The following is a 25,701-nucleotide window of genomic DNA, read 5'->3' as shown; positions in this document are numbered from 1 at the left end:
CAGTGACGTAGATATCTACAATACGCGTGAGTATGGTCGAGATGTTTATACGGTAAAACCGGACCATCACTGATTTAATGGTTCTTCGAGAGAAGTCCTCCTACCAACGAAAGCTAGAAGACATTTCTTCTGGCGGTAGGTCTGAAATATGCCAAAAAACTTATGATTGTATTTTTGTCATATTCAGATTCATTACATAGTACAAGAATATAAAATGCAATTATATTGAGAACTCATAATTAGAAACAATTTTGGTACATAATTGTGTGATATTTCTGGAATCCGGGTGGGTGATCAGTCCTCCCGTTTAAAGCTAAATTACACATGGTATTTCTTTAAATGGAAGGTATGCCAAGGGCGTCACAACGGTATTTCGTCTGGGGTTTCTAGGTGGTATGCACCATAGTCGGTTATGCCGACAACTCTATAGGGTCCCTCCTAGCGTGGGCCCAATTTTCTGACGTCTTACTGATGGCTAGCTTCATTGCTTCGTAATACCAGGTCATGTAGCTGGAAGTCCAATGTGGTTTGCAATTTTTTGTTTCTTCTCGGCCTGTCGGATATTGTTCGCCGTTCTTCAAGGGCGTCTAGGTTTTCTCGTAATACTTCATCGTTTTGGTGTTCATCAAATTCCATTATGTGTGCAGTCGGAACGAGTACTTCAGCCGGGATAACCGCCTCGATGCCATATACCAGGCTGAAAGGGGTTTCATTCGTACTTTCCTTTGGTGTTTTCCGATGCACCCATAGTACGTGCTGGAGCTCGTTTACCCATCCTTGTCGGTGTTTATCTAGTCTGGCTTTTATTCAGGCGACAATGTCCCTGTTGATGACCTCGACCTGTCCATTAGACTGGGGGTATGCCACGGAGGTTAATGATTGTTGAATGTCCATGTCTATGCACCAGTCCTTAAATGGGTTATGTGCAAATTGTGTTCCGTTATCACTGGCTATTTCGTGTGGCAGACCGAACTGGCAAACGATGTCCTCCCATACGAAGGTTAGAATTTTCCTTTCGGTAATCGTGCTTAACGGTTTCGCCTCAATCCATTCGGTGAAGTAGTCGATTGCAACGACTAAGAATTTAACATTTCCGACACCCTTTGGGAATGGGCCGACGATGTCAATTCCCCATTTGCAGAATGGCCAAGCTGCTTGTATCAGTATCATATTGCGTCGAGGAGACCTATTGACGAGAGCGTGTATTTGGCATGCTTCACAATTTATAATTAAGTCATATGTGTCTCGGTACATGTGTGGCCAGAAATCACCTATTCTTTTGACTCTGCTAACTATTGTTCTGTAGCCGGAGTATGTCGAGCAGGCTCCTTGGTGCATTTCTTGTATGATTTCTTTGGCCTGCGTTGGTCCGATGCACCTCAAATACGGTTTCGTGAATTATTTCCTGTATAGGATGCCATCTTGGAAATGGTACATCGGTGCTCACATCCGAATCCTTCGAGCTTTTAACTTGTCTTCCAGGAGGATACCGTCGGTAAGATATTGTATAAAGGGTGTCATTCAATAATCTTCTTCTTCTGTTATTGTTGCCATGAGAGTGTCTTCGTCGGTTGACTTTCTTTCCAATACCTCAACCATGGCCTTTTTTGGTGAAGTGGTCGTATAACAGGGAGGCGAGTTTGCTTAAGGCGTCTGCTTTTTTTGTTACGGTTGCGGGGTATTTGCTTGATTTCAAATGTTGCGAGCTCTAGGTATTTTTGCATCGATTCGTCTCGTGCTTCAAAACTTCCGTTTAGCTGACTTGCTACTAATTGTGAGTCAACGTAGGCCGTGAGCCATTGTACGTCGATGCTTTTTGCTAGACGTAATCCGGCTAACAAAGCTTCATACTCAACCTCATTGTTTAAGGCGGCAAATTTTAGTCGGATGGCGTAAGTTATTTCCTCTCCATTCGGGGATACTAAAAGTAGACCTATGCCGGCTCCTTCTTCGCTGGACGCTCCGTCAGTATATAATTCCCAAATCTCGTCTTCGTCCCTTCTCGTGACAGGAGTTTCACCGTGTTTGATTATGTTAGAAGGGAGCTCCACCAGGAAGTCAGCAATAACCTAGCCCTTAATGGAATTTCTCGGGAGGAAACTGATTTCGTGTTCGTCGAGCTCAATTGCCCATTTAGCCAACCTCTCAGAATTTCCGGCCTTGTTAGGGCATGCTTGATCGGTTGGTCTGTGAGGACCTGTATCGGATGTGCCTGAAAGTAGCATCGTAATCGCGTTGCCGTGTGTGCCAGGGCATAAATTAGCTTCTCCATTACCGGGTAGTTCATTTCGCCATTTTGGAGTACCTTACTGACAAAGTATACCGGCATTTGGACGTTACCCCGATTGATGATTAATACCGAGCTGACTGCCTCGGAGGAAGCGGCCAGATGTACTGTAAGGGTTTCTCCCTGAATTGGTGCCGTGAGTGTGGGTAGTTCCTTTAAGAATGCCTTCATATCCTGCAAGGCCTTCTCTGCGTCCTCCGTCCAAACAAAGTCTTTTTTGTTTAAACATCCCTTTAATGTTTGGAAGAAAGGTAAAGATCTGTCGGCAGCCCGTGACAAGAATCTTGTTAATGCCGCTATTTTTCCGTTTAGACTCTGCACGTCCATTTTACTCCGGGGGGATTGCATGTTTTCGATTGCCTGAATTTTCTTCAGATTTGCTTTGATACCTCTCGGGGTGACCGTGAACCCCAAGAACCGGCCTTCTTCAACACCAAAGGAACATTTAGACAGATTTAGTTTCATATTGATTTTTCGTAATGATTCGAATGTTTTGATGATGCATAAAATCATTTGCTCTTCCGAATCACTTTTGATGACGATATCGTCTACGTATGCTTCAATGTTCCGCCCAATCTGATCCTGGAATTCCTTGTCGATTACTTTTTGGTATGTTGCCCCTGCGTTCTTTAAACCGAATGGCATTTTAGTATAACAAAAGATGCCTTTGTTTGTCCAGTTTCGACCATTGGTATTTGTTGGTAACCTCTATAGGCATCTAGGAAGCTTTTGAATCAGAAACCCGCGAGGGATTCAACTTTTCAGTCGATTTCTGGCAAGGGGTAGTTGTCCTTGGGACAAGCTTTATTGAGATCTTTATAGTCGACGCACATGCGCCATGAGCCGTCTGCCTTTTATACCATAACTGGGTTGGCAACCCATGTTTGATATTTCACATCCTTCATTATCCCTGCATCGACCATCTTTTGTACCTCATCGTCCAGAAATTTACTTCGCTCGAGAGCCATTTCTCGTTTCTTCTAGATAACGTCCGGGTTCACATTTAGCCAGTGTTGTGCTATCTTTTGTGGGACACCGGTCATATCGGATGGTTCCCAAGAAAAGACGTCAATATTTGCTGCTAAAAGTTTGCAGAGCGTGTCTCTGGCGTTAGTGCTCATGCTGGTACCAATCTGGATCCGTTGCTCCGGATATTTAGGATTTGGTTATATGTGACCGTCATCGTTCATTATGATGTTGTCGGTACCTTTGAATATCTGCAAGCACTCAATCGGTTCCAGTTCTTGTGTCCGGATTGTTGCTATGTCGGCTGGGGTTGGAAACTTCAGCATGCTGTGTACTATTGATGTAATTGCTCCAAAGTTTTGCATGACATTACGCCCGAGTATAACGTTGTACCTCGAGTCGGTTTTGACAATATAAAATTCTATGTCTACGGTGCTTTGAAAAGGTAATTTTCCTAACACAACTCCGAGTGTAATGGAGCCTACTGGCCAAGATGCAAAGCTGTTGAATCCTGCCAATGGTGAGGTCGCAACTTTCTTTTGTCAGCAGATGCTCTCCGGTAGCTGTAGAAAGCAGTGCTCGAACATGACCTCTACCCCTGCACCCGTGTCAGTGTGTATTCGACCGATTTGGCAATTGGAGATGTGTGCCTTAATGATGACCGGTTCACAAGAAGGGTTGATATCAAATAATGACGGAAAGATGATTTCCATTCATCCAATGCCCCTGCTTTTTGCCTTTGCCCAGCAGTCCATGAGTGGATCATGTATAAGTCGGCATTTGTCGTGTTACTTGGGTTTGCTTCTACATTGTCTAGCTCATTAAGATAAGGAGCGGTATCAAACCAAAATCGAATTGAACGTAATAGATTTTAGATTTGAGTGCTTAATTTGTAGAAAAGAGTGTATCGAATGTTTTATCTCCAATAACTGTGCAAACCCTGATTTGGCTTCTGGATTCCAAAGGCGTAAAACAATCGATGGAATTAACCTTATTCAATTTGGAACGAATAAGTTAATATCTAGGAGTGAAGATTAACTCCGATATCAACCAGAATCTCTATCGGGGTTGTGTTTTCAGCTGGAGAATGCTACGGTAAGAAATTTAGGCAGAGTAACATTAACGCATCCAGTGTTGTTTAATGAATGATCTAGTGTATGTATTTATAGGTGTTATGAGGGAGTGATGACGTGGCATATGCCCCTTTCAAGGTTATAACAAACTTCACTAAATCTAAGGGTTGACGTGACACATTTCCCTTTCATAGGAATAATAAACAGATCCTAACAAACTTTCCTAGATTCGTTGGCTGACGTGGCGTGCACCCCTTTTGTATGCTCCGGGATCATGTGCCTGTTCTGGGATTGTATGCTTGTTCCGGGACCAAGCATTTGTTTCGGGATTAACTCCGGGAGAGTGTAGTGGATCCGTCTAGAGTGTGACGGACAGGAGTCTCGCTCTTGTTTAGGTAAAAGGACTTTTAATTCAAGTGCTTCTTCACAGTGTCCTTTTGACCGGGTAAAATTGTGACCGGTTCATAAATGATTTTGTAGAGATTGTCGGGTACCCGTCGCACTTGGTTCAGTAGGCCTTTATCTGATAATATGGTTCATAACCTCCCAACGCTTTGTAACCGGCTAAGTGGTGTCGGTAGCCTGCACACTTATTCGGGTAGGATGGGTTTCATGTAATGTCACAGTTAGCCTCTGTCTGGGATGCGTCTTTCCTGGGTGTGTATGTAAGTAACCTGGTCGGGTTACTAACGTAGGGGCCGGGAATGGTTCTTTGCCCGGGACGGTCCACGCCGGTTGTATTCTAGGCGGAATGCTTGATATCGACTAAAAAGTCACGTTTTCACCCCGGTATTAAGACCCAAAAACAAGAAAGATTCGAACTTTATCGGAAAAATACCCAATTCGTCGGTTAGAATTGAAGAGCAAGTAATTACGAAGATGGTGCAAAAAGAATCAAGAGAATCGGAGCTAAAATGAAGATTCTAAAGCGAAAACAGCGAAAGACAAGAAATCAAGTTACGATCCAGCGAATCAGCAAGCCAAACGGCCTGCCAAACGGCTTGCCTGGCTTGAAAACGGCCTGCCACACGCCCAAGTTAAACGGCCCCTGCAAACGACCTGGCTTGGCAAATGGCCCCTGCAAACGGCCTGCCAGCCGTTTGCAAGCAAATTTCAAGCTTATTTAAAGGGTCTTTGTCATTCATTCCAGCACACACTACAATTCACTTCTGTCTCTCTCTTGTACAATATTAGTCAAACTTTCAAGGTTTTCGACTCTGTGCGGGAGACCTAGTACCCGGAGAAGAACGCTGAAGATTGTATTAGGAGCGGTCTGGAGTTTGAAGTTGTCACTTTTGTATTCAGAACTCGTTTAATCTACTGGTACTTCTATCCTTTATCTTTATATAATTTCTTCTATCATTATGTTCTGTGATGTTGTTGCCATGATTAGCGAGTAGTTATCTTTAGTGTATGCTATGATGTAACCAGTTATAATGCCGAAATAATGTTATGGTCTGTGTATGTTGTTAAAATGCTTTCCGATTATTCTGTAAACTCAATCGCTTTTCCAACTAGTAGAACGTAGTTATTGGCTCTGTTATTGGGAAGTCGCCAACTCCGATTCAGAGTACACTATATGTGTCACCCCTTGGTAAGAGAAGTCTATCGGATACAACGTAAGATCGACTGAGGCACACCGGTTGTAGTAAGTCTATCAAGATTTGGATTCCGACTGAGGACTCTTTCATAGTGAAACATCTGACTAGACCGTTAGTACATTGTCGGTCCCAGACCATGCTAGTGTAGTCACCAAGCATATAAACTTCGTACGTGCATGCTGAACCACAACGGTTGTTGTAAGCTGTACATCTGCTAAGTAAGGCCATGAAACCCGGTCAGTGTTGATTAGTACACTGCACCATAACGAGGTCTCAAGCATTGCACCCAGCTTGAGGGATTCTTAGTTAATTAAGGAACTGTTTGTTTAAACACATAAAGGATTAGACCGTTAGGATAACCAAACGTGTTCATGGAAGTCAACCTGACTTGGCCATGGTGTTCTTTATGGTTGAACTCTTTTTAAGGGCCTAACTACCTTTTAAAACCAATCATTAACGAAAGTATTGAAACACATCACGTCTCTCGGATATGGTAAGGCATGTACTCTATTATGCTTAAGAAAGTTCAGACCTTTGTGGAATGTTAATACATCACCCAACCGAGTGCTCAATTGGATGAGCCGTCTGAACATGTATGCCTGTAGTTAGACTGCACGGGCGTCGGGGGTAAGGGACGTTGCTGTCTATTCAGAATCTTCAAGCCTATCGCATTACCCAGTGACATGTCTTACGACAGGGGCGTTTAGGACCACTGTAAATAATACAAGGCCTCTACCTATTCATGAGCCAGCATTCCATAATCTCGGCAGAATAACTGATGAAATCATAGTATGCACTTGTTTTAACCTCATCTGAATTACGAATTTTATTGCATTTACTTTATCTGTCTTATAAATTAGAAAAACCCAAAATTAGGTAACCGCTACTCCTTCATAACTATCTTAATCTTTAAATATAGGTTCGATTCTACTGATATCTTAAAAATACGACTCTAGGTCATACTTCCCTTACTCATAATAAGGAGTAGTACGATTTAGGCACCGCTAAATATAAATTTAAAACAGTACCCTCTTTTAGTGGCTGATTCTGACGTGTTGCGACCTAACAACACTGCACAAATAAAACCGTCCGTTTCGGCCATATCAATGCTGTTAATAGTGTGTCTTTTTTATGCGGATCACTTTGCGTATCATCAGTATACAAAGCCGGCCAATAAACAGGAACTTTTGTCATAGAAAGAGGAACGTTTGTCATACAAAAACCAATTTTTTATACATATACACAATACCACATATGATATTATCCGAAAACCAAATCTTGCAACAAAAAGAAAGCAACAGTTCCTTAGCCTCACATAACATGTCTATAATATATTTACAGCATACTGAGCATAAAAAATATGTTACCAGATGTGTATCTTCGATACCGATGAGTTGGAAGTCGATGTAATGGTTGATTCTTCGCATGTCGTTGAGGCTATGTGAGAGCAGTTCGTCGCTGAACAATTCCGCAACTAAAATTTGTAAAAGAAAAAAAATGGCGTGATTACAACAATATAAGTACAACAAATGAACCTGAATTTTTTTTGAAGTCACTAACAAAATAAAGTTAAGCAACGTGCCACAAAAGACCACCACTTAAACTACAACATTCAAAGATGCAATCATCATAGATAGCATGGTGAATCCTATATATTGAAAAATTAATGGGTCATGTGCTGGTGTTACTAACGAATGAACATGGTAAATCCTAATTTTACTTAGAACAACGATCAACAAACACAAACTAATTTTTAAATATAGCTTCTTTCCATGATAACCATTAACTAACCATACAACCTCCAATACAAAGTGTTAGAAATTTAGTGTAATTGAGGGATTTAATCTATACTTGTAAATGGGTTAGGAGGTACGGAGTGTACACCCATTAAGTGATAGATTGCCCGGACCCGAAAATGGTTTTCCATTATCACAAATTTGAGTGATTACGGAAGTATTATTCTTGCACTAGGTGGAAATAAAACAAACAACTTTATGAAAAGGATTTAATCTAGATTTCCTTGATTTGGTTGTTGGAAATAAAACAAACAACTTTATATAAAGGATTTGTTTTAGATTTGAAAACGATTTCCTTGATTTGGATGTTTGAAATAAAACAAACAACTTTATGTAAAGGATTTGTTTTAGATTTGAAAACGATTTCCTTGATTTGGATGTTTGAAATAAAACAAACAACTTTATGTAAATGATTTGTTTTAGATTTGAAAACGATTTCCTTGATTAGGATGTTTGAAATAAAACAAACAACTTTATGTAAAGGATTTGTTTTAGATTTGAAAACGAAATTAGTTAGTGAAACATCTCCATCGTGGAATAATACTTGTTTTTGGGTGCCTATAAATAGAGACTATCATTTATGAGAATAAGATATACGAAAAACACCTTAATACTCTTATGCAAAAGAGTTCTTGTTTACTGCCAATAACAAGAACTAATCTCTGTCTTATCCCAAAGTGATATTCGTGTAACCCAGGCAATAAGGGTCGAATAATTACTTTCGGAAAGTGATACCACGATTCAGTGATTTATCCGGCTATCGATTATTTTACCCTACACGAAATCTCAATAAAACCTCCAACAATCGAAAGTAATTATTCGTTATAATCGATGGCGGCTACGATGAAACACATGACGGCGAATTTCTCCAAACTTGATAAGTTTGAGGGAATTGATTTTAGGAGATGGCAAAAGAAGATGCACTTCTTTCTGAGCAGCATGAGTGTGGTGTACGTACTCAGCACACCAATTCCTGAAGATCATGGTGATGATGCCACTATTGAACAAATTCGGAAAAGGTGCAAGTGGGAGAACGATGACTACATCGCTAGAGGTTTAATCCTCAATGGTATGGCTGATTCCCTTTTTGATATTTACCTAAATGTTGAATCTTCTAAAGAACTATGGGACTGTTTAGAAACCAAGTATATGTCTGAGGATGCTTCTAGTAAAAAGTTCCTTGTTAGTAATTTTAATAATTACAAGATGGTCGATTCTAGACCGGTCTTGGAACAATACAATGAGCTCATTCGTATACTTGGTCAATTCACACAACATAAGATGAACATGGATGAGTCTATTCAAGTCTCAAGCATAATTGATAAACTACCTCCATCTTGGAAAGAATTTAAACATTCTTTGAAACATAAGAAGGAGGAGTTAACTCTTGTTGAGTTGGGTAGTCATCTGCGTATTGAGGAATCCCTCAGGTTGCAGGATAATGACAAGCCAAAGAGCAACGAAGTTGCTGGTACGTCTGTTGACAATATGGTGGAACATAAAAAGTTCACTAGTAATAATGACAAAAAGGGCAAACGTAAACATCGAGGTTATAACAAGGCTAATCCGAACAAGAAGTCTAAATTGACTTGTTGGAAGTGTGGTAAAACTGGACACATAAAAAAGGATTGCAAGGTTATTTTTGGTAATAATAATGCCAAAGGATCTAGCACAAGCGGTTCGGGAAATGGTTTAAACAACCACAACTCGAAAGGTCAGAATATATTTAATAATTCAAATAAGAATTATTATGTTTCATATATATCTGAGGCTTATTTTGTGCAGGATGATGATGTCGCGTGGTGGGTTGACTCGGGAGCCACCACCCATGTATGCAAGGATAGATTTTGGTTCAAGACTTACGAGTCCGTGACTGATGGATCAATTCTTCATATGGGAAATGAGTCAACAGCCTCTGTTCATGGACGTGGAAGTGTGGATTTGTGTTTTAGTTCTGGAAAAACTATTTGTTTGTTTGATGTTTTGCATGTACCACAAATAAGAAAAAATTTAGTTTCCAGTAGTGTGTTAAATTGTTGTGGTTATAAACAAGTGATTGAATCTGATAAGTTTGTTTTGTCAAAACATGGTATGTTTGTTGGTTTTGGTTATTTATGCAATAGAATGTTTAGACTTAACATTAATCACTTGAATGTTAATTTTGCTTTTATATCTACTTCTAGCATAAATAATTCTACACTTTGGCATGCTAGACTAGGACATATACACTTTAAAAGAATGCAAGATATGTCTAAAGATGGATTAATACCGGTTTTTGACATGAACAATGAAAAGTGTAAAACGTGTATGTTAACAAAGATCACTAAGAAACCATTTCAAAATGTACATCGTGATACTGAAATTTTGGAATTAATACATAGTGATTTATGTGATTTGCATGCTACTCCTACTTTAGGAAACAAGAAATATTTTGTGACTTTTATTGATGATGCTTCTAGATTTTGCTATGTTTATTTGTTACATACTAAGGATGAAGCATTAGATAAATTTAAAATATTTAAAACTGAAGTAGAATTACAACAAAAGGCTTTGATTAAAAGACTTAGAACAGATAGGGGAGGTGAATACATTGACCAATCGTATTTCCAATCCGTTGGTATTATCCATGAGACCACAGCTCCTTATACTCCACAACAAAATGGTATATCTGAAAGGAAGAATAGGGTCCTTAAGGAAATGGTTAATTCCATGTTATCCTATTCGGGTTTAAGTGAAGGATTTTGGGGGGAAGCTATGTTAACAGCTTGTTATTTGCTTAATAGAGTTCCTAACAAAAGAAACAAGATTACACCTTATGAACTTTGGAATAAAAGGAAACCTAACTTGAATTATCTTCGTGTATGGGGTTGTAGGGCGGTTGTAAGACTGCCTGATCCCAAAAAGAAAAGTTTAGGTGAAAGAGGTATAGATTGCATTTTTATTGGATATGTTGAACATTCCAAGGCATATAGGTTCTATGTAATAGAGCCTAATGAATTTGTCTCAATCAATTCTGTGATTGATTCAAGGGATGCAATCTTTGATGAAAATCGATTTTCATCTATACCTAGACCAAAGGATATGATTCCAAGTAACAATGGAATCAATAAGGATTGTAATGATGAAGTCTCTGAAAAGGCTGTTGATCAGTCACTTGAGCTTCGGAAAAGCAAAAGAGAAAGGAAACCTAAATCATTCGGACCAGATTTTCAACTATACTTAGTTGAAGGTTCTAGGGATGATGTTTCTACCCAATATTCATATTGTTTCAATGTTGATGATGATCCTAAAACATATGATGAAGCAATGAGGTCTCAGGATGTTGCATTCTGGAAAGAGGCAATTAATGATGAGATGGATTCCATCATGGGCAATAACACTTGGGTGTTAGCTGATCTACCTCCCGGTTGCAAACCTTTGGGTTGCAAATGGATCTTCAAAAAGAAGATGAAGGTGGATGGAACTATTGAAAAGTTCAAGGCAAGGTTAGTCATTCAAGGCTTTAGACAAAAGTCTGGAATTGACTATTTTGATACTTATGCTCCTGTGGCACGTATCACTACCATTAGACTGCTGATTGCTTTGGCTACAATTCACAATCTGGTTATTCACCAGATGGATGTGAAGACAGCATTCTTGAATGGTGATTTGGATGAGGAGGTTTATATGAACCAACCTCAGGGCTTTGTCATGCCAGGAAATGAAAGCAAGGTGTGCAAACTTGTGAAGTCCTTATATGGTTTGAAACAAGCACCTAAGCAATGGCATCAGAAGTTTGATGAAGTAGTTTTATCTAGTGGTTTTAGATTGAACCAAGCAGATAAATGTGTGTATAGCAAATTTGATGATTCTGGTAAAGGAGTTATAATTTGTCTATATGTTGATGACATGTTAATCTTTGGGACTGACCAAAGTCAAGTTGATTTAACAAAAGAATTTTTGTCATCAAAGTTCTCCATGAAAGATATGGGGGAGGCTGACGTTATCCTTGGTATTAGGATCAAACGTGAAAGCAAAGGAATTTCAATTTCTCAATCTCATTATATTGAGAAGGTGTTGAGAAAGTTTAATTGCTTTGAATGTACTCCTGTGAGTACACCTGTTGATCCAAGTGAGAAGCTTATGCCTAACCAAGGTAAAGCTGTATCACAACTTGAGTATTCTCAGGTGATTGGCTGTTTGATGTACGCCATGACATGTACAAGGCCAGATATTGCTTTTGCTGTGGGAAAACTGAGTAGATATACTAGTAATCCTAGTACTCATCACTGGAAAGCAATTAGGCGGGTACTGAAGTATTTAAAGAAAACTATGGCATATAGTTTATCTTACAGTGGATTTCCTTCTGTAATAGAAGGATATTCTGATGCGAGTTGGATAACCAATATTGAAGATCATTCTTCAACGAGTGGTTGGGTGTTCTTGCTTGGGGGAGGTGCTATTTCATGGGCTTCTAAAAAGCAGACATGTATTACCAACTCAACGATGGAATCTGAGTTTGTTGCTTTAGCTGCTGCTGGTAAAGAAGCAGAATGGCTTAGAAACTTGATCCATGAGATACCATTATGGCCTAAACCTATAGCACCCATGTCTATCCATTGTGATAGTGCTGCGACATTGGCAAAAGCTTATAGCCAGATGTACAATGGAAAGTCTAGACACTTAGGTGTCAGACATAGTATGATTCGTGAACTCATCATGAATGGGGTGATTTCTATAGTGTTCGTAAGGTCACAACAGAATTTAGCTGATCACTTGACGAAGGGATTGGCAAGAGACTTGGTTGACAAGTCTGCTGTGGGGATGGGTTTAAAGTCCACATAAATTTCTAATTATAAGATACCCAATTCCCTTCTGATGAAAATTAGAAGTTGAATTCAATGCGGAAGGCTTATACTTAGAAATTTGGAGTACATAAATTTTATATCATCCCAAGGTAAGGTATGTACTCGGACCTGCTGAAGGTCAGGTTGAAGTCTAGCTTCTTAATAGTTCATTTGAAAAAGTGCAAGAGCAGGTGCATGACTGAAGTGAACTACCTATGTGAATGTGAAGTTTTGCCGCTTCAACAAAGCTTGGACTTTTAGCTTTGGATACATTCATGAAAGGATATGGACACATGGCTTGTAAAGTGTCAGGATAGCTTTAGAGTATTTGAAAACTTATGTGTATGTTATTTTCAGTTATTCAAAATGGGTTGAAGGGTTCAATTCTTAGAACACCCTGATTCTCGAATATTTGGAATGTGTAATGTACTAAGGTGAAAATTCAATCTTCAAGATATTTTCATTTATGCATGAGTTTTTGTTTTAATTTGTTTAATTCTCATGAAACGAATTGCACTAAATTGGGGAGGATTGTTAGAAATTTAGTGTAATTGAGGGATTTAATCTATACTTGTAAATGGGTTAGGAGGTACGGAGTGTACACCCATTAAGTGATAGATTGCCCGGACCCGAAAATGGTTTTCCATTATCACAAATTTGAGTGATTACGGAAGTATTATTCTTGCACTAGGTGGAAATAAAACAAACAACTTTATGAAAAGGATTTAATCTAGATTTCCTTGATTTGGTTGTTGGAAATAAAACAAACAACTTTATATAAAGGATTTGTTTTAGATTTGAAAACGATTTCCTTGATTTGGATGTTTGAAATAAAACAAACAACTTTATGTAAAGGATTTGTTTTAGATTTGAAAACGATTTCCTTGATTTGGATGTTTGAAATAAAACAAACAACTTTATGTAAATGATTTGTTTTAGATTTGAAAACGATTTCCTTGATTAGGATGTTTGAAATAAAACAAACAACTTTATGTAAAGGATTTGTTTTAGATTTGAAAACGAAATTAGTTAGTGAAACATCTCCATCGTGGAATAATACTTGTTTTTGGGTGCCTATAAATAGAGACTATCATTTATGAGAATAAGATATACGAAAAACACCTTAATACTCTTATGCAAAAGAGTTCTTGTTTACTGCCAATAACAAGAACTAATCTCTGTCTTATCCCAAAGTGATATTCGTGTAACCCAGGCAATAAGGGTCGAATAATTACTTTCGGAAAGTGATACCACGATTCAGTGATTTATCCGGCTATCGATTATTTTACCCTACACGAAATCTCAATAAAACCTCCAACACAAAGCCATTTGATATATTATATCAATAATAAAATATAAAAGCAGTATGTAAACAAAAAGATGTATTCTGTAATCTTCCAGTTGTCCACATCAAAATTTAGCAAAGCAAAGAGTACGAACACTAACCTTTTTCAATGAATAAATCTAGAAATCAGAAACCAAAGCGTGGGTCTAAGACCAACTTCTCCATACTAATTATCCTACATACACATGTAAAGTAAGTCAGCTAGTAATGAAACTTCGAATGTTGAATGAACATAAAAACCGATGTAAATGATAAATCGATAAAAAATCAAAACAAAAAAAATCGCAGCCCTATCACAGCCCTAAATGAAGCTCGTCTGCTGCACCTTCAGGTAGGAAGATCGTTGCTACTAAAACAACCCCTGCGCAACCCCAATTGTAGTAGCATACAATCTACATGGTGCTCAGACGACACTTGTGCTGCTGCCCCTTATCAAAGCTACCGAGCTGTCTTGATCACTGATCTGTAGAACAATTAAAAAACTTAACAATTGAAAAAGAAGATAGTAGACATGTATGATGGATGTGCTAGATCAGGTAATATAATTTATAACCAAGAGAAATACCTAGACAATTGCTAAAACACAAATACAGGCAAGCGTACCCGATCGAGTAATAGTATAACTATGATAAATCCTAAGTTCGTTCCACGGATAACTCATTTACAAAAGTAAATGATTAATAACATGCAAAGCTCTAAATTAACAAGAAACAGTAAATTCAGGGGGTACCTGTTGGTCCCTTGATTAACAACAGGAGTATTGTAGAGGGTGGGGGGTGAATACAATTCTTTTTAAATAACTTAAGTGTTATAGCAGTTTAGTATTCAAGCATGCAATTTAAATAAGAGTCAAAGGTAATTTTCAACGGTTATTCTTTATTGAGATGAATCACAAAGAATCACAACAGTTCATGATGGAATAACAGTTGGTTGAATACAAATTACACCTAGATTATAGCTATAGAGGATATCTTAAGCTATTACACATTTTTGACTCTATTTAAATAAACCAACACCACTACTAGTTACAATAGTGAATACATCTATTTATAGTAATCCTTTTATTCGTGTAATTGATCCATTATTCACTGGTACATAGGATGTCTGTACTTGTGGTGACAACTGCATCAGAGAGCGTGCTCTCTTCTTTCCTCTTTGGTAGCTATTTGTAGGAACATCCCAATTCGGTTTGGCACCACTATTTGAATAAACAAATAGAATGTTGGGTTCCCTGGGCGTTGACAAAGAATTACACATGTCTGCACATGCGTTAAACTTCTGAATTCCCACGTGGTCTTGTAAGGTCACTTGTCAGTCGTCGACACGTGTTCTTTTCTGTTCAACTTTGTCTTCTACTTCTGTTGAATAGTACATTTGATGTAGACCACTCAAGAAACTACTGTGCTTGTAATGGAGCATAACTGTCTTGTGATGTATGCTGCTACCAGCTATGTTGGCTCTTCTATACTGGTTCACTTGATCTTCATGATTTGCTGAGTATTCTTCCTGTGCTCAAATGAAGAATACTGTCTACCTTGTGCTGGTAGACTAGGCAGCATACTAAAACACTCGACACAGCAACAATTGTTGTCTATACACAAATAAACCTATGTTGGCTGCACATTACATTCTAGTGTACATAATTGTTGTTTTGTCATAATTAAATTAAATCCTTAATTATTTTGGGGACTCAACAGTACCGTTTAATGACCGATATGTCAAAATGATGATTCCAAAATACGTACTAATATGCAAACAATCAGAAATAGCAAAAATCTATAATCAAACAAATATTTTTTACTTAGGCACTCTTCACTTTATTATGTTGGGATTTCACTTATGTAAGCAATTTCATATCAAGCATGTGATGAATAAATCAAAGATATATTCTATATGCAACTATAGTTTCTAGCTAGATAGTGTCACTCAATCTTTACTAAATCCTACTCCAGACCTTCCATATATTATCAATTAATCATCAACTAAGTTATTAATCTAGATGTAATTGCGCTAATTGGTCGTCGCATACAATTCAAACTTGCTAGTTTCTTTGATATAGGAATCTCAGCTAATTGTCAAATAACATGCACAATTATTTGTCACCTAGTTGCAAATCACTGCACTTATTCTATGAGTTGTCAATTTTAATCAAACAAGTATAATAACTAAATTTCTCCTTCAAATACTAATCAAGAAGAATTCATCTTTACCAAACAATAAATTATCATACAATCAATCACCATTTTTTTTTTTAAGGGCAAGCCCCCAAAGTGTAGCAGGTGGGGATTGAACTTGGGTCCCTTTGGAACTTTCCTAGCATCTTACCATCAATCACCATAATATTAAAATTATCCAAACATAATAAGTATTTGGCCTAAGCAAACATAATAAACTTAGCCAACAATAGTCATGAAATCAGTAAAAACCATATTCAAAGTCATATTCAAAAGTAATGAAATTAGAATTAAACTGTAAATAAAAATGTTTATGAAATCAACTGACTGAATCGTGCTTCTACTTGATGATCTAAAGGTGTTATGATGCTCCAAACTTGCTGGAAAACCTTCAAAAACTCCTTGGGATCAGCTCTGGAATGAAACTTGCTCTCAATAACATAAATGGCTTCAAAACCCTAAATCCTGTAATTATTGTTTTCCAAAACCGCCAAGGCCATGCGGTGCATGGAACCCTTCATGCGGCGCTTTGCGACACTTTTCGATAGCTGCATGCGGCTCTTGACCATCGCTTCCAACTTTATGTGGCGCATCAATTCATTTATGCGGCGCCTTGATCATCATCTTCATACTTTTCCTAAAGAACCATGTGGCGCATCATTTACTTAGGCGGCGCATGGCATCTGACTTCTCAACTTTCTGATCCATCTGACCCAATTTCCAGGCGGCGCTTCAGGTTCATGTGGCGCATGCATCCGAAGAATTCTTTGTTTCTGTCATTTTCAGTCGGCGCATGACATAGTTAATGTGGCGCCTGCCTAGAATATCAGCAGATCAACATCCTTTTTCTCTAACCCCGTTCCTCTCGTCCAAATCATCAATATTCTTAGTATTCTCCTGAAATCAACCACAATTTACAAAGTACCAAAAGTTCGTGTAACTGACCTCAATACCAACATAATAACAACAAATAGTGCCTCAAGATGGTATGAAAAACATGTATAATTTAGGCACTATCAATGTTGAAAAAAATGACCGACATAATGGGCATGATATCTTAACATATTTCTAATAGTATCATATAACAATGTCATTGATAAATGGGATTGTAGCTTTGATTAATGACCAAATAAGCGCGTTGTTATCCATACCTTAAGATGTTGCACTTGGTAAAGATTCAAAAACGTTTGCTAAATTCAAGCTGGGTGAGCTGAATGTTTCATTTTCGAACCATAAATTCATAATGACATTAACGACGTGTTTGGAACTTCGGAGACCCGAAATTATGCATATGGATCAAAATTGACCCTGACGACCCAAATGGGTAATAATTTCCACCTTAACCCAAAATAAGTCCAAAACTTATTTTCAAAATACTAACACCTGCTAACTGTTGTTCCTTTATTGTAATTTGTAACATAGTAAGAAAATTGCGAATTCAATATAAGCTATAAACCCCCATTATGTGACCATGAGAAATTTTAATTGCCATCCTTCGCTTGAAAGGCTAAGACAACATATATACAACAAACTAAAAACACTAAAAATATTGTTACCTTAAGATCATGCCACAAAACATTTGATGGTAGGCCTGGTACAATAACAGCACAACCTATTTCTTGCATAGAAATTTTTTAAAGTAGCTATTGAAAGGTCGGAAGGTGTACAACGCAGCTGCTGTTAAAAAAAATCTGACTTTATGGACCCAAAGCCGTAGTAAAAAATGGCTAAATTAGTAAATATTATAAAAGAGAAACCAAAATAACTAAGGCTTGGGTCTTTGTATAAGATCAAGCAACAAATTATGGTTTCTCTTTGTGAAAAATCATTTTCTGTAAGAACTAACGAACCCAAGCCTAATCATATAAAACATTATAGAGGTTATTAATAGTATCTTTTTTCAACAAACATCATAGGGCGGTAAAAAAAAATACTAACAAATCATAGCAATAGAGATAACTATAAAGATGAAAAAAAAACCTTTGTTGACAAAAAACAAAATACGAAGCTAACATTACAAACATCATAGCAGAGAAACATATATAAACAGGTAACACAGAAAATTTTTTAAAAACCTGCAACCGAGATGGCAGCAACAGTGGTTTCAGTCGAGACGGCAGTGACGGCGTCGGAAAGGAGTTTCATCGCCTGAAACCCCAATCTTTACCTAAAATTGACAATCGATTTAAAAAAATTATGGAGTGAATAGTGAATCCATAGTTTCTATTAATATTAATATATTATTAATATTAATTTCTTTATTCTTTATTTTGTATTCGTTGAAAACACTCTTTCATAATAGGATCAAACTCACCAATCATTCAAAGAATGCCTAGGAATTTCTTATTGGAACTATCATAAAGTTTTTCATTTGTTCTACGAAACGACATGTTATATTGTGACAAACATTTAACAACAACAATCATTCTAATCAAAACTTCTTTCTAGGGTAGTAAACGAGCCGAGCCAAGTCCGACCTTGATAGTGTTCGAACTCGGCTCGTTTAGTATTCAGAAAGCTCCAGCTCGACTCATTTCAAGCTTTAAATTTCAAGCTCGAGCTCAGCTTTTGATTCGTGTTAAAATCCCGAGCTCGACTTGTGATCAGCTCGTTTATCTTTAAAGAAGCTCTTATTGTATGCTCGAATATAACTCGACTCTTTAAGTAAAATTCGAGCTTGTATTTGGGTAATAAGGTTGATAAAAATCTCCTTAATACATATTTGAAGTTCCGATTTTGGAGACGAGAGGAGAGAGTGTCGGTGAGCGATGGATTATATTATTACATGAGTGTTTTATTTCCCGTGTATTAATGGTTTCGACAATTAGAATACGGATTACTAACTAGTGATAAACTTAAAGTAGAGATACATTGAAACTATGGAAATTTTGAGTGTGATTTCGAGCTCGTTTATTAACTAGCCTTAATTATGTTGGAACTCGGGCTCGTTTAGGCTCGGCTCAAATCGAGTTTTTAACAAGCCGAGATCGAGTAGCTCAACTCATTTACAGCCATAATTATTTCCATTGTTTGGTATCTTTTTTTTATTAGTTCTTGTAAGTCTTAATCAATTGCTTGATTCGTATTTAATCTCAAACGCAACTCACACCATGTTCTCAAGTTAATCATATGATTAAACCTATTCTCATGCAACTTTAAAGTATGAGAAAGATGTTTTCAGTTATTTATTCCTTCGCTTGCTAATTGACTTTTCGACTAGCAGTTTTAAATAACTTACAACAAAAACAAAATACTATCAAGCTTTTTGAGCAGATTAACCATTTTCTATCAAGAATATTGCTGTTTAGTAGCTTACATATATAATAGTCATGCGAGAAGTGTCTACTAGATTCATCAGTTGAATAAATTTAATTTATTTCTATAATAGGTCCTTTACTTACAAGTAAAGTTTTCATCTTTGAATTCAAACCATCTCATAATCTCACATCAAAAATATTATAATTAACTTTATCATTAGTACATTATTCTCGTTAAATTCTAGATTTTCAATATTTATAAAACTTTTGTCATTAGTGCCCGTATGATCAATCTTCATTATTGTTATTATTTTTCGGTTTAACAAAATATTTTTCTTTACAGATTCGCGTAGAGATAGAGCACTTTATTCTTTTTTTTTTTTTTTTTTTTTTTTTTTTACATTTAACTATATACTAAATCACGTAAAACATCGACTACAGTACAACAGTACTATACAGTATAACAGTAACCCTTCATCTCTATACTAAATGGCACTCGCCCATCTCCCTTCTTCCCCAATCCTCTGGTACCTTCTTCCCTACCTTCCTCTTACACCCATCTTCCTTCCATCTATCATCTGTATCCTCTTCGACCCTCCTTCTCCAAATTATTATCCTTTACATACTAAAACCCGCGTCCTCCATTATCATTATCATTCCTGGCTAAATCAAAAAAAAAATTAGGGTTCATCACCTTCATCGCTTCTCAGGTATTCTTCAGCGACATCCAGGTGAAAAACAAACTCACCATTGCTATCTTCATCTGCTGTTCCTAACCCTCCATCTTTCTTTTAAATTCTGATTTTGGTATAATTTTTTGGTGGACTCGCTGATTGAAGAAATTAGGGTTCATCCCTTTATAGCTGTGCATTTTTCAAGAGTATTTGTAGTTGTTAGATATGAAAAAAATACACTTGCAGGCGTTTAACTTCAAACCCTTAACTTCGACTGATATTCTTGCGGCGCCCTTGAAGGTAGCGTTATGGTTGCCGTGGCTGCTGTCGTCATCCTCTTTTTCATCTAAGTTGCTGCTCTTTTTTCAGAATTTCTTCTGTTTTGTTGCATATTCGGTAAGTGTTGCTGCTTATTGTCAATGCATCAGTTGTCTTCTTTTGTGTCTTGAATTATGTTTTATTTATAGCTATTTATTTGTATTTTTGTTGTAATTGATAGCGATTTTTACATTTCGCTGATATACTTTCTGTTTGAAATCTATGTTGTGTTCGATAATTTCTATTCATGCATATGTTGGGGTAAGATAAGCTGCTGCGTTTACATATAATAATGCCTTCTTTAGTGACAAAAAGGATGCCTACTAAGAATTTGTCTGTTGGAAGTAGTACGTTCCGATTTTCTGATTCATTGGTTTTTTGTAATGTTGATGTTCCTTTGTTAAGTGAATCTGCAAATGTTTCGGGTACATTTTGATATCTGTTTGATCTATGTTTTTGGATTGTTAAGCTCTTTATGTTCGCATTTTGATATAATGGTTTTGCGTGTGTGATATGTAGTTGATGCCCCTGCTATTGTTTCGTTCGCTCTCTGCTACGCTGCTAGGCTTATGACCGAAGGTATTCAACTGTACGTTGATCTTTCAAGAGCAACATGCCCACATGGGCTTAGAATACTCATAAAAAAGGAAGATAAAAACCCAAACGTTAGCAAAGAGGTACATGGAGAGGTATCTTGGAGGTTTCATTTTCATTTATCTTTCAATAGAGAAGATAGAAAGTGCCACCAAAGAGGTAAACTTCTTTATAATCTGAATTGGAGTATAATTTTCAGTTTGATCAGATCATGTGAAGTATATTATGTTTTTCATAGTGGGTTTTTCAGATCCAGTAAATTAAATTTGATAAGATCAATTGGAGTATGTTTTATGTTTTTCATAGAAAGTGCTATCACAATATATTTTTCAGTTTGATCAGATCATGACATTGATAAAGAACATTTAATCTTCAATAACAAATGTGCATCACCTTAAAGAGAGTCTTTCTAGCCACTCATTGTATTGTTTTATCCAAGACCAAAATCAGTGCTTCCTTTTCAACCTTTTACTAACTTACTCAAAAGTTATGTTCTTATTTTATTTAAGTGGTTAAATGTTGTGTATGGAGTTGAAATGTGTGTTTTCACCATAGAGTGTCATATAAATAGATAAATGCTACTCCATATTAGATAGAGGCATGTGCGCACCTTTTATATATTTTTGAAGCGGGTTATGATTAAATTTAACATTTTCATTCTAATTCTCAATTTATAACCGCTGTTGCTATTAAAGACCATATGGTCTAGAACCTTATCCAATAATAAAACTCAAAATGTGAGTTATAACACCCCATAAACATTAAAAAAACAAATGCCAGAGGCTAATACGACAAAATCTTAAGTTACCCTTTCACTTTGATTTTTTTTTTTTTAAAGATTGGTAATGGTAATATTCCGTATATATTTTTTTCGTTCTCACACAATATGCTAAACCAGGCCATGCTGAACAAACGAATGAGCAACATGGGTCAACACCACAGGGTCGTTTATTCAATGTCAGCATGAACAAGTGGGTGGTGTTTCGGGGTCTATAAAAGATGAACATTCTGATATATGTCTGCATTTCTCGGCATCTACGAATAAGCTCAGTCCGATTTCGACCACAGCCCACCTGGAACGCCAGAATGTGGTAATATAACATGGTCATTTTATTTGATTATTTTCAGAAAATTTGCTATATATGTTATTGTTTAATCTCTGAAATGCATGTAGGTTGCTGCAAACTCTTCATTGGCGTCTGGAGGTAATGCAAAGACTCCACCGAAACAGCGAACTGTTGGCCCGAAAATGAGCGAATTTGATCAGTATAGTCAGTTGTATACTTTTGATTAGGTGACTTCTAAAGTAGCTGCTATTGTACCCATTATAGGTGATGATTTAATGATTCTTTCTATGCACTTTGTTCAGCATGTGAAGAACTTAAAAATGCAAATTGGATGCCTACCACACAGGAGGACAAGGGCAAAACTGTATGTTTCCCATTTATGTTTTCATGATAGGTTTTTTGCTTATCATTGTTAGTTGATAAAGTTAATAACTTTGATAAAGTTTATAACTTGAGGGAATTAGGGAGTTTCTATAGGTGGAGGAATTGATAGCATAGGTAAATATACTTGATGCGTCACAATTGATCTGTGATGATATAGGGAACCAACCATGTTGGTTGCAGTGATTGATTGCGCCCTGGGGACGAATTCAATCGGTGATGTTGCAAGATCGATTCAGTTTGGAGATGTTGATGTCATGATGGCCAGAGGAACAGCGGATAACATTGGTGCATTGTCTATAGCTAGGTTTTGCAAGTAATGATCAAAACATTATTTGATCACTCAACAATTTTTTAGTTTGTTAGTTCGTAGTTAGTTTCCAATTTCAGATAACGAAGAAGGGTTGATTAGCTATAAAGATACAATTGATGCAATAACAGGTGAAACGTGGGCTGATTTGGAGGCAACGATTACTAATATGAGTAAGTACGATTTCGTCTCGGTTAAAAATTTTGGTAGCTTTGTTGTTGAACTAAAATCTGGCAACTTTGTTACTTATTATAAACTACATTGATGTTTCATGTTAGTTTTCGATTTCTAATGTTAAAGTTTGGATTTTCGATGTATATATAAACATATTTTACACAGGTTGTGTTTTTGTAGCTCATGATTGTGTACAAAACTCTACTGTAACTTTAAAATTAGCCACTTAAAATGCACCTGCAGCAACGCGTGGAGCGTTTGGATGTATATAGAAGTTCATAAATATATCAGGCCAATACAGGATCTTATAAGCTTGATTCTGTTTTACGGAGATTGTGGCTGGTGAGACCAAAGAGAAGGTATACAATTGTTTGATTATTTTGTATATGCTATATATGGTTCAAGATTATAATTGACAATTGGTTTGTTGGAGTTTCAAGTAAAAAGAATGATATGGAAATGATTTTTATATCAGCTCATAGCTTTGCACGTGAATTGTTTGTACTACTATTGGAAAACTGTTTTTTTCCTTACATCGTCAATGAATAGATGACCGTTGCGGAACCACTCATAGCCATTTTGTGTAAAACACTGTCGGACAATAAAAAGTCATCGCCATTTTTGGGTACAAACGATCTGCCGCGTTAAGTAATCACCATTTTTGGGTACAAACGATCGGCCGCCGCAACGCGCTGCCCGATTCAACACTAGTTTTTTATTATTTTGAGCACCCGCTAGTTGTGAACGAGGCAACACAATAATTATAAACTTTATAAGCAATGAATAAAAAACTTGTTGATGCCTGCTTATATATTGCTTTTGGTTTTTTATTTCCGAGCAATTCTTCAGTGCAATTGAGAATAACTAACTAAAGGACTATATTTGAAAGGAATGGTTTGGTAGATTTTATTTTTCTTTTCCGATAACCGATTTCTTTTGATTTTGGTTTCTATAATTCGATGGTTAAAAAATAGATTAGTACTCTGTTTTTTTTACGGCAAAACAGTATATATTATATATAAAAAAACGAAACATTTACAAGGAGTTCCAAATTACATATGATCACCTACAATCATCTACATAAAGTAAAACCGAAAATGAGAGAACAAAATGAGAACCGAGATCCAAAGACTCCACAAAAGGCAGGAAAACGCCGTAGTCCTTTCATTATCATTAAGGGTGGGACTGGACTTGAAAAGAATTAACTTAACAAGCTGGAGTGGGAACGGGGCACAGTGTTGGCAATTCAACGAAAAAGCACCTCGAACCACCCCAAATTCTCCCGACCAAAACGACTACTCCGGGAGTGGGGCAAAAAACCTGCGTGGAGTACAACGTATTAACTGATCCCGGATCTCTTTGATGAACAAGCTGGCGAATCATAAGCACGTGGATTTGCTAACCATACATCCCATTCGATTTTATAACCTTTTACCCTGTTAGAGAACCATTCATAACTCTTGAGTTGGATTTCTTTAAAAACCATAGTGCTTGTCGGTTTAGCTTTGGTGAAGGTGAGAGCGTTTATATTCTTCCAAATCGAATAACCTGTAACCCATTCGCTAGCTTGCCACAATTGTTTACCAACAACTGTGGTAAACTTGTGACCATTCCCGAGAAATGCTTCATTTATACTCAAGTTTGAAAAAGAACCAACATTCCACCAATCGAAGACACTATTCCAGACCTCAAAAGCAAAATTACATAAAATAATGGAGTGATCCACCGATTCAAGCCCGTTGTCACAGACCGAACATCGAACCGTACCCAAATCTATCCCGCGCTTATCAAGTTCGACTCTCGTAGGTAACCATTTGTGACGATTGCGCTAAATAAACAGTTCGACTTTTAGCGGGACAAGGTAGTTACGAAGCGTCTTAATGCACGAGGAGGTGTTGGGTAGGTTGGCCCGAACTAAGAGGTCGGTGAGCTTCTTAACCGAAAACGACCCGTCCTTGCTCCAGGACCATGACCATTCTTCACAACCTGAGCTACGTGGAACAAAACTAGATAAAAGGTTAGTAAGGTTGGTGAGGTCCCCGACCAATTTCCCCGAGAAATTGCGGGACCAACACCAAGAAGTATGAATATTAGTACCCTCCCAACGGACGCGGTCAAGGACGGTGGCATCTCTTTTGGAATCAAGTCGAAAAAGTCTATTGAATTTATCTTTAAGTAAAAATTCCCCAACCTAAAAATCGCCCCAAAAACGAGTGCCAGCACCATCAACAATCCCTTTTTTAAACGAATGAGCAAAAGCAGAGTTATCGATAGAGATATTTTTACCCACATTAAGGATATCCGCCCAGGTGGAAGAAACCCGAGAAGAGGGGGGAGACAATAAGCCCTCATCCTCACCGTAAATATTTTTTATAATCGACACCCAAAGCGAGTCGTTTTCATTATAAAAGCGCCACCACCATTTTGAAAGTGATAACTCCTAAAATTATACATGTTTTTGAATACATTTTAAGGAGTTATTTTGGCATTTTAAAGACATTTTAAGTACTTTAACATACAAAAATGGATAAAATCAAGAAAAATGTATTTTAATGTTTTGTTTGAGAAATGTGTTAAAACAGGAAAAAAAACAGGAAAAAGCAGAAAAATTGATTGAAGCCACCGGCATGAAACAATGGAGGCCGCCGGCTTGGGGTTAAAGTGGAGAAAATTCGAGAATATTCCAGAAAAGAGCCAAAAATCGAAGAACTTGGAAAAGCATAAGAAGCCGCCGACTTAAGAAATAAAGTCGATGGCCTGAATCAATTAAGCCGCCGGCTTCCCATCCAAAGTCGCCGGTTACAGAGCCGTTTATGGGACTAACTTGGCGACCAAGTAATGCGTTTAAAGCTGTAGAA

At 37.2% G+C, this 25,701-nt stretch overlaps 1 protein-coding gene across 1 annotated transcript; it reads right to left on the bottom strand.

Annotated features, from left to right (window-relative positions):
* Positions 1 to 807: 807 nt before the first annotated feature.
* On the bottom strand, positions 808 to 1,170 carry LOC139890058 (uncharacterized). The gene has a single exon (XM_071872966.1). It carries the CDS (start codon positions 1,168 to 1,170, stop codon positions 808 to 810), a length of 363 nt encoding a protein of 120 aa, XP_071729067.1.
* Positions 1,171 to 25,701: the final 24,531 nt, after the last annotated feature.

Source organism: Rutidosis leptorrhynchoides, chromosome 1 (assembly GCF_046630445.1).
Source record: "Rutidosis leptorrhynchoides isolate AG116_Rl617_1_P2 chromosome 1, CSIRO_AGI_Rlap_v1, whole genome shotgun sequence".
Classification (NCBI taxonomy): Eukaryota; Viridiplantae; Streptophyta; class Magnoliopsida; order Asterales; family Asteraceae; genus Rutidosis; species Rutidosis leptorrhynchoides.
This window is presented reverse-complemented; position numbering and strand designations above follow the sequence as displayed.